The 10,113-nt window shown below is 57.6% G+C and overlaps 1 protein-coding gene across 1 annotated transcript; it reads right to left on the reverse strand.

The window, feature by feature from the left end:
- Positions 1-1,148: 1,148 nt before the first annotated feature.
- On the reverse strand, positions 1,149-9,683 carry TLR9 (toll like receptor 9). The gene has a single exon (XM_040247118.1). It carries the CDS (start codon positions 7,427-7,429, stop codon positions 4,202-4,204), a length of 3,228 nt encoding a protein of 1,075 aa, XP_040103052.1. The 5' UTR covers positions 7,430-9,683; the 3' UTR covers positions 1,149-4,201.
- Positions 9,684-10,113: the final 430 nt, after the last annotated feature.

Below are 10,113 nucleotides of genomic sequence, written 5' to 3' on the forward strand. Positions count from 1 at the left end.
TAGGGCATTAAATGGGCTTCCCTAGTGGCTCAGATGGTAAAGGCTCTGCCTGCAATGGAGGAGACCCAGGTTCGATCCCTGGTTCAGGAAGTTCTCTGGAGAAGGGAATGGCAACCCACTCCAGTATTCTTGCCTGGAGAATCCCACGGGCAGAGGAGGCTGAAGGGCTACAGTCCATGGGGTCGCAAAGAGTTGGAAAGGACTAAGGGACTAACATTTTCACTTTCAGGGCATTAAATAATGTGTCCTAGAGGGAAATGGGAGAGCTGTAGCTTAGAATCTTAGCAGGTAGAATTTCCTTACTTTTACATTTCTTCCCGTGAAGTTGTCCTAAGTCTTGTGCCCAGACCTCGACTTGTCTAGCGCTCACTGATCCCCGATGGCCGGGAAGCACAAGGAGGCCACACCAGGGTGTGCAGGTCCCCAGCCCCGCTCCCAGGTTCCTGAGCCTCTGCTTCTGAGGCAGGAGATAGACAGGCTCCAGGTTGGATATTTACAACCACCCAGCTCCTCTTTGAATTTCCTGAGGCGAGAGATAGGTGGGCTCCTGCTGAGGAATTTACTACCAGCCTCCTGTTTCCTCTCCAAAATGGAAGTGACCACAGAAACAGGGTAAATAGCCAGTCTTTGTGTCTTGTAAACATCTCAAGGGAATAATCATGACAAGGACAAAGAGAGGCAAGAACCCTGCCTGCGTAAAGGATAAGGGAGGCATTACACATGCTCAGTTTGGCTCCTTGGAGTCGAAAATCAGAGGATATTCCAGGCCGTAATGAGTCTTGCTCCTCCCAGAAGCCTTCACATTGAGATCCATCTTGGCTAAGGTGTATGTGCGCAAACCTCAGGTGAGGGTCCTGAGACAAACTAGCCAGGGAGAGAGCGAGCAAGACGATTGGCCTGAGGGAAAACAAAGACCTGGAAAACCGCCCCCTTATAAAGGATTTAAACTTCAAAAAGGCGAGACTCTCTGAGCTCACCTGTGTGCCTTTCCATATGTACTTTTCTTTTCAATAAACTGTTTACTTTACCCTTTACCTTCTACCCCCTCACCTCATTCTTGACTAAGCAGGCAAAGACTAGGGACTAGCCTAACTGCTGGCTCTCTTGCAGAAACCAGTACTCGAGAAACGAAGCACCACATTTGGAGAGTTAGAGAACTCAGATTTATTATGCTGGCGGGCCCAGAGGAGTTAACACTCCAACCTCTGAGCCCCGAACAAAGGGATTATCTAGAGTTTTTCTAGACAGACTGTAGTGGGCAACACTGGCTGTTAATAGGCTGGTTTAAACGAAGGGGTTTCAAGCACACGGGTACAGTGGTCAAGATGGGGAGGGGGATGCCTGGCTTGGACAGGCATGATTAAGCAGATTTGCAGGGGCTGGACGATTTCAAAGAGCAGGACAAGGGTCAGTGAGATAAACTCCAGTTTCTAGTATTGCAAGTCCCTGCTTTTTGAGACTACATGACCTACGTGATCTAGACTTTGCAAGGGGCAAGCTGAGTTACAGTGGCAGAAGGAGAAGGAGGTGATGTAAAATTTTAACTTTTCCTCTTCAGCTCCACTGTGGTCCAGCGGTTAGGACTCCCAGACTGGGAAAGTAAGACCCTGCTTCTAGCAATGGCTCCCTGCTGCTTGCTGCAAACTGGCACTTACTGCTGCGTGCGTCCGAAACCAGTTCCACCACAGTTGCCTCTGAACCCCTTTCAGTGCACTGGCCCTGACTCAGAAGGGCCCTGACTCAGAAGGATCCATCTCTGGATAGAGAGAGAAAAATCTCTCACAGTCCCAGTGAGAGGTTGTCCTCAGTGTAAGTACCTTACCTACAAATAACCACTGGGTGACCAGCTAGGTCTCCCAGACTTGAAACACATTACCATAAATACTTGTAACAGCCTGCAGAGTAACTCTGGCCATTCTCACAGGCAGATGTGCAGTCTCTATAGGGGAGGGCACTTGCCCAGGATAACCCAAACAGCAGAGTTGGTGGTCCCCCCAGGTAATCTGATTCAAGGCCCATCTCTTCCCCAGCCTTGCAAAGCTGTGTTGTGGGCAGTGTTAATGGTTGAGGACGTGCAGCAGTGTGGAGAAGAGGGCCAGCCAACAGCGTCCTTCCTGACCACAGGAGCCCAGTTCCTAGCACCCCCTGCAGGGCCTAGGCTAGTGGCTCTGCCCCTAGATGTGGTTGATGACAGCAGAACTTTCCCCTGCAAATTGAACTGAGCACCATAGATGCCTCTAGATTGACTTAAGTGGAGCCCAAGCATGCTCCTACCATAGCCCCCATGCTTCACATCCAAGATGTTCTTCTTCTGAATCCTCAGAAGAACCAGGACTGGGAGCATGAGTGCATGGCCAGGAATGCAGAGGTCCTAGCTGGGGTCTGCCCCAGGGCAGACTCTGTTGGTCAGAGACAGGCAAATTGTGCTTCCCACGTGCAAAATGTGGTGCCCTGGGCAGGGCCCTGACTTCTGCTCCCAGATGTGACCAGAACAGTCTCAGAGCCACTCAGCAGCCCCCTCTCCCTCGCCCACAAGACTCCAGCCTAGGGGAATGACAGTTCTTGTTTTATTTTCTCCCCAAGCGTGGGTTAAGGAAGTGCATGGGGCCATGCTAGCCGCTCCTCCAGAAGCTGGACTGGATTAGCACCCTCATGGGGCTACAGATATGTGGGTCAGAGACTCTCCTCTGTCTTTCTTTTAGGCAGGCAGATAATAGGGGATGCCAGCCTCCAGCAGGAGCCCCTGTACCCAGGTCAGAAAGGAGAAGGTGGCCTAGACTTCTCTCCCAGCAATAGCCTGGAGGGAGGGGGAAAAGCAGCCTCCTGTCCTTACCAGGGATCCCCACAACCAGGCTGCAAGATTAACCAAGTCTGCCTGAGTGCCAACCTTCCAGCCCAGAGGCCCTGAGCCCCTGAACTGCCCCAAACTGGGCCCATGGCCAACTCAGCTGGGTTCTCTCTCCCAGCGCCCCAGACACCAGCTCCAACCAAGAGGCCGCGCGTGTCTCTTCTGCTCCTCAAAGGGCAGGTTTACTTGTGGGGATGGGAGACAGCCGGCCTGAGCAAAGCAGCTCAAGTACCCTGGGCCTAACAGGACCCATGACTCCTCACACACTTGTGGAGACACTGAACAGCCTCTCTCCAAACAATGGGCATCGAGGCTCCCAGCAGTATCCCAAAGTCTACACAGAAATCTAGCACCAAAACTAGAAACACACACACATACTCCATCGCGGCTGTAACTCCCACATACGTACAATCAGCTATGAGAGGCAGGAGCAGGAAAGGGAGGCCCCTCCAGGTGACAGCTCACCGAGGTGTCCCTTTGATGCAGAACAGAGAGACTCAGCATGCACTCAAGGCAGAAACAGAAATGGGTTGTGAGCTCACCTTAGACTCTTCCCTCGCTCTCAGCCCGCTGCTGCTAGGATTCACCCACAGGCCTTCCTCTCCCCAGCCTGGACCAGCCTCCCCAGTGCAGCATAAACGTGGCCACCAGAAGGCGCAATCACCCCCTCTGAGCTTACTGCATATCTTCCTGATCGCTTTAGGAATGAACATTCTGCAGGGTTACCACCTCTTAGGAATCTGGTGCCAGTCAGAAATGAAGCAGGCCTGCAGATTCCCTGCCTGCCCTTGAGGCACCCTAGGCCCTGCTGGTGAGGGAGATAGATCCTGAGGCCAATTACAGAGGAATGCCGAGCTCAGTAGGACTGGTAATTGAGGGAGGAGTTGAAAGGGTCAGGAGACCCAGTCTCTTCTCTGGGAAGGACCAAGACCTCACTGTCCAAAAAAGATGACAGTGAACACAACTGCCCTTAGCAGCTTCCCCCTAACCCTGCCAGCCTAAGCGCTGTGGGCCCTCCCCTTTTCTCCATGGCGATTACCGCCAATCACCTGTTGCTCCTTGCCTTTGTTTTAGGCCCGGTGAATTCTCCCCTTTTTCCTCCCAACAGCACCTCCAGTGAGCTCAGGGTTAGTTGTTGGCCCTCCAGCAGCATTTATTTATGTGTCTGCTCTATGCCAGGGGGCCAGACAGAGTGGTGGGATTGCAAAGGGAGGCAGGTTGGGGCATCCCAGGCAGACAGGCAAAACGGCGGGGGGGGGGGGGGGGGGGGGGGAGGGGGGGGGGTGTGGGGAGTTGGGGGTGTGTGGGGATTGTGGGGGTGGGGTTAAAGGAGTGCTGGGCAGTCACTCTGTGCTATTCGGCTGTCGTGGGGCCCCGGCAGAAGTTCCGGTTATAGAAGTGGCGGTTGTCCCTGGTCAGGGCCATGCCCAGGTTGGCCCAGAAGCTACCCTGGCCACTGGGCTGGTGGGGCCAGAGGAGGACGCTCTGGCGGCAGAGGCGCTGGCGCAGCCGCACGTAGCGGGACCGGTAGGCGGCGGGGCGCAGGATCACCAGCACCACGACGTCCTTGCGGTCCTCCAACAGGCGCTGCTGGGCCAGCAGGAAGCTGGCGCGCAGGAGGCCGCTGACCCGGTCCGTGTGGTCCAGCACGAACATGGTCTTGCGGCTGCTGTAGACCGAGGCCCACAGGTTCTCGAAGAGCGTCTTGCCAGGGAGCCAGTCTCGCTCCTCCAGGCAGAGGCGGAGCGCCCGGCGGCCGCGGCGCTCCTCCAGCTGCACGCGGAGCTCGTTGTACACCCAGTCGGCCACTGCACTCTGCGCCTTGTCGAAGACCACGAAGGCATCGTAGAGCAGGGTGTCCTCGCCCCGCTGCCGCCGCCGTCGGGGCAAATGGGCCAGACACAGGTGGAAGCAGTACCAGAGGTCCCAGCCACAGAGGTGGTGCAGCATGGGCACTGCCAGGCCCAGTGCCACCATTAGCAGCGAGAAGCCAAAGCAGTCCCAGGAGAGGGTCTCATCCAGGCAGAGGCGCAGGTCCTGTGCAAAGATGCTGCGGCCCTGAAGCTGGCCCGGACTGCCACACGTGACGCGCCTGGACAGCCCAGGCACGGCCGCCTGCACCTCCAGCAGGAAGTCCACGAAGGCCGCCCCGCAGGCGCAGTGGAGCGGGTTGGCGCTCACATCTAGGATTTTCAGGGTCACTGTTAAGCCACCGAACCAGGAGGGATCCACTGTCTTCAGGGCATTGGCGCTGAGGTTAAGCTCTTTCAGCTTCTCGGCGGGGACGAAGAAGCCAGGGGTCACGAAGCCGATGCTGTTGCTGCTCACGTCCAGCTTCTGGAGCTGGGTGCCATGTGGCAGGCTGCCGTTGCTCAGGGCCTTCAGCTGGTTTCCCGCCAGATCCAGGGCTTCCAGCCGGGGCAGGACGGTCAGGCTGCTCCAGTTGAAGAAGGCCAGGTTATTGTCCCGGAGACGCAGCTGCCGCAGGCTCTTGGGCAGGTTGTCCAGGTGACGAGGCAGGAGGGTGTGCAGATGGTTCTTGGACAGGTCCAGCTGGACCAGGTTCGTCAAGCCTTTGAAGAAGCAGAGATAGAGGTCTCCCTCGGCCCACATCTGGCTCAGGGAGTTGCCACTGAAGTCCAGGGCGCGCAGCGAGGTGCTGCTGAGCTCCTGTGACACGCGGCTGTGGATGCCGTTGTGCGCAAGGCTGAGGTAGCGCAGGGAGTGCAGCAGGGCCACGAAGCTGAGGTTGTGACCCACGCCCTGCATGCTGAAGGGCTGGCTGTTGTAGCTGAGGTCCAGAGCCTCCAGCTGCGGCAGCTCCGTGAACGAGCGCCCATGGTACAGGTCCAGCTTGTTGTAGGACAGGTCGAGTACTCGCAGGCGGGTCAGCGGCACGAACTGTGAGCCATTAACCGCCTGCGAGATGCTGTTGTGGCTCAGGCGCAGGCACTGGAGGCGGGAGAGGCGGGTAAACATCTCCTGCTGGATCGTCACCAGGTTGTTCCGTGACAGGTCCAAGGTGAAGTTGAGGTTGCAGCTTGGCATGAAGTCCTTTGAGCTGACGGTGACCAGCGGGCCTGGAGCGAGGCCCCTGGGCGACCGCCAGACTTCCACCCCGCTGTCCACCTCCCCCAGGGCGGCCACCGGCCTCGCAGCTCCGCTGATGCGGTTGTCCGACAGGTCCACGAAGAGCAGGCTCGGGAAGGCCCCGAAGATGCTGAGCTGGGCCTGGTTGATGAAGTTCAGCTGCAGACGCAGACTCTGGAGCTTGGGCAGCTGGGTCAGTGGCCGGAGCGTGGTGTTGGTGAGGGAGCGGAAGAAGATGCCGTGCATGTCCAGCTTCTCCAGGGACACCAGGCCCCCAAAAGAGGGTGCCAGTTGCAGGTGGGCAAAGGACACCTTCTTGTGGTAATTGAAGGACAGGTTGAGTCTGCGCAGCTGAGTGAGGTTCCTGAAGATGGTGGTCTTGGTGATGTAGTCATAGAGGAAGTTCTCACTCAGGTCGAGCACTTGGAGCCTGCCCAGGCCGCGGAACCAACCTTTCTCTAGTTTGTAGAGAGAACTGTCCTTCAACACCAGGCCTTCGAGGTGGCTCAGGTGGCTGAAGGTGTCAGGGTGCAGCTTGGGGAAGTTCTTTGGGCACTCCCTGCAGGGGTTGCGGGCGTGGTCGCAGCGGCGGCAGTTCCCGCCCACATCAAGCACACGCAGGGCAGTCAGATTGGCCAGGTCCTCGGGTGCCAGGGTGATAATGTGGTTATAGGACAGCAGCAGGGTGTCCAGGCTGGGGGGCAGGCGGCGGGGCACCTCCGTGAGGTTGTTGTACTTGAGCGACAGGTGCGTGAGGTTGCCCAGGCCAAGGAGGGCGCCCGGGGCCACCTCCACGGCCTGCTGGCAGGGGTTCTTATAGTAGCAGTTGCCGTCCATGTACAGAAAGCGCAGGGCGTGCAGGCCAGTGAAGTGGGTAGGGCCTAGCACCAGGATGCTGGTGCGGCTCAGCGACAGGGATACGAGAGAACTGGGCAGGGCAGGCACGGTCGTGATGCCATTGTAGCTCAGGTTCAGCTCCTCCAAGGTGGGCACAGCCAGAAAGGTGTTGGGCTCGATGGTCATGCGGCAGGGGAAGTGCATGGGGCTGAGGCCGGCCGGTGGGCAGTTCCACTTGAGGTTGAGGACCCGCAGGCTGGACAGGTGGACGAAGTCAGAGTCGTGCAAGTGGTGGATGCGGTTGGAGATTAAGGAGAGGCTGGTGACATTGGCCCGGGGGGCTCCAGCCGAAAAGCGCGGCACAGACTTCAGGAACAGCCAGTTGCAGTTCACCTGACCGCGGGGCTGGAGCTCACAGGGCAGGAAGGCAGGCAGGGTGCCCTGGGCCAGGGCTGCTGCCAGCGCCACCGCCTGCACCAGGAGAGAAAGGGGGTGCGGGGCACAGTAGGGGCCCTGCAAGGTGGGCGCCGGGTGAGGACACAGCCCCAGCTCCACCTCCTCTGCCCCACCTCCCTGGGGGTTTCCCAGGAGGGCTTCCACCTCCGTCTCTCCCAGCCCTCCAGGGAGGTTCCTGTTTCTCTCTCCAGTGCCCATCACATTTCCAAAGCCCGCGGGGAACTTGGACTCAGATCTGAGACCCAGCCTTTGACTCAGAGAAAGAAATCAGAGCTCATCCTGAGACCTGCAATCTAGACTCGTGATGGAGGCTTTCACTCAAAACCAAACCCTAGCTGGACAGGAGAGCCCGGTTGGTGGTCAACAGGCCCCCCAAGCTCACCCTCGCTTCCCCCTTCCATTCCTCAGAGGTCATTTCTCTTCTCTCCCAAGCAAAGAGGCATCTTCCCTTCCCTCCAGCACCCCTGAAAACCTCCCTCTGCTCTCTGTCAGGCTCCCCCCAACCACTCCTGCTCCATTTGGCCAAGAGGTGGAAATGAAGGTCTCCTGCTGGGGTTCAGGCTGGCCACTGCCCAGGGCCTTGGCCAGGATGGCTACTGCCTAGCTCTTTCATGCTCTGCCCACCTTACCCAGCCCAGGCACTCAAACTGCTGTGGGTCAGAATGAATTGGAGGGAAGGTTGGGCAGCGAAGGGCAGACAGGTCACAGCCCTGGCGTCCCCCTGGCTTGCAGCCCAGCAGCACCACCAGCAGTGAGCCCAGCACCACCACCAAGAGCAGCCCTTAGCCCCAGCCTCCTCACCCAAGCAGTGAGTTTGGGTCTCATGGCTCATGACTTCAGGGCTCAGTGAATTTCCCCAGAGCCACCTGGGTGACTGTCCCTTTCACCTACCTTTGTCTGTAGCTCCCAAGCCCATGTTTCTCCCCCATCACTTCCTCCCCACCTTGTCCCCTTCCCTGGGGGCCGAGGGCTGCTGTCCTACCATGACAGGGAATGCGGCTTCTCCAGAGGGTCTGGAGGGCAGGTTGGGTGGCAGCTGCAGGGAAGGATGCTTGGCGCTCACTTCCCGTGCCGACGGCTCAGAGAGCAGAGGAAGTGAGAATTTTGTAATAACCTAGTAGCCCCCTTCCTCCCTTCGCTCATGGCAGGGGTGGGGTGTAAGGGACATAATGAGTCAGAGAGGCCATTTGCATAGTCAGGTGGCAGATCGCTCCGTAACCCCTTCCTCTTTCTACTCCCCGCCCCCCACCCCAGTCTGTCTGAACCATCTGTCACATCCCACGTGGGCCTCACACCTGTCTTCTGGGAAGTCTGGGGAGAGGTGAAGGCCCAGAGCTCAGTCTAAGGTTGGCAAGAGATTGGAATTAGGAGCAGTGTCAGACCCGGTGGGGTATGCCTCAGCCTTCTCAGCCCCTGCCCCCCAACCCAGGCCGGCAGCTCCTTCACTGCCCTTTCCTGCCCTGAGGTACCAGTCCTAGAGCTCTGTCATGCCGGGCCTGGCGTATGGGACAGGGGGCAGCATTGGCCTTGCCCAGGGTCATCTGCCCCTGCCACAGCGGTGGCTTCCTCTAGGAGCAGGCCCTCCTCTGCATTCCCAGAGCACCATCAGAGCACAAACCCCACCACTGGATCAGCTGAGACCTCCTGGCTCGTCCTCCCTGAGGCTCCCCCCGCAATCCTTCTGACCCAGGTGATTGCAACGGATGACTCAGGCCCCAAGCCGCGGGATGCCCGGGGACCCTCAGCAAGTCCTGCTTGCTCCGTGTTCAGAATGTGCCCATTTCCCACCCTGCCCCCACGTCCACACCCACCAGCCTGGTCTGAGCTGCCGTCTCCTCCTGCCTAGACCAGTGCAGCTGTCAGCTCCTCAGGATTGTCCTGCTTCTGCTCTCAAGGTCCACAGTTTGTTCTTATTAGGCCCCTAAGTCACATTAGGTTCCCCCTCTGCTCAGACCCCTCCATGGCCCTTTCTGGGGCCAGAGCCACAGTCCACACAATAGCCAGCAGGGTCCTATGCTATCTGCCTCCCCCTTGCTCCCTGCCCAGTCTCCAGACACACTGGCCTCCTGGCTGTGGCTCGAACACACGCATGTACTTCTCCTGCCCCAGGGCCTTTGAATGTACTGTTCCCTGTGTCTTGAAGCTCTTTTTCCAGATAACTCACACGGCCCCCTCCCTCACCACCCTTACATCTCTCGTCACACATTACCCTTTCAATGAGGCCTTCTCTGATCTTCTTATAAAGCCCCTACCCCAGATGGAGTACTCCTGAGCTTTTACCTAATTTGTTAACATTTTTGTTTTGTTTGCAAATAAAGAGTTGATTTGAAGTTAGAAATTGCAATTCTGGAGACAGATTTGGGTAAAATGAAAGAGTGTTTCAGGAAAGAGTTCAGGGGATCATAAAGGCAGAAGGTTGTTAAAGTTGTCTGTAGGTACTCAACACTTGCTGAGTTCATGGGTCTCCACAGTCAGCTCTGGCAGCACAGCGTGTTTCTGAGTGACGCCTAAGTGAATGGGGGAATGAATGAACAAACAGCGTTTCTGGCAGGACGGGGCAGAGCTGGACATCGGCTACCCCTGCTTCTCTGTGTGCACCTCTGGGTGGGTGTCATGGCAGACAGGCTCCAAGCTGCCAGGCACCCAGCTCGTGCACAGGCCCAGGGGGTTTGACAGCATGGGAACAATGGTGTTGTCTTCCTGCCCACTTGAGAACCAGTGTTTGAGGTGGGAAAGATCAGTCTGCCTTCTATGGGTCCATGGCTTGGGTTCCAGCTCCACTCCCTACAATTCTAAGCACTTCAGTAGAGGCAGAGAAAGGCCCCAGGGATGGGACACTGCCCTGAGTCCCAGCCCAAGAGGCACTTTCCAGAAAAAGGACA

Source organism: Oryx dammah, unplaced genomic scaffold (assembly GCF_014754425.2).
Source record: "Oryx dammah isolate SB20612 unplaced genomic scaffold, SCBI_Odam_1.1 HiC_scaffold_9, whole genome shotgun sequence".
Classification (NCBI taxonomy): Eukaryota; Metazoa; Chordata; class Mammalia; order Artiodactyla; family Bovidae; genus Oryx; species Oryx dammah.

What these genes read in the sequence shown, in the direction of transcription:
- TLR9 (XM_040247118.1), bottom strand. Translation starts at nt 7,429, where the DNA reads ATGGGCACTGGAGAGAGAAACAGGAACCTCCCTGGAGGGCTGGGAGAG.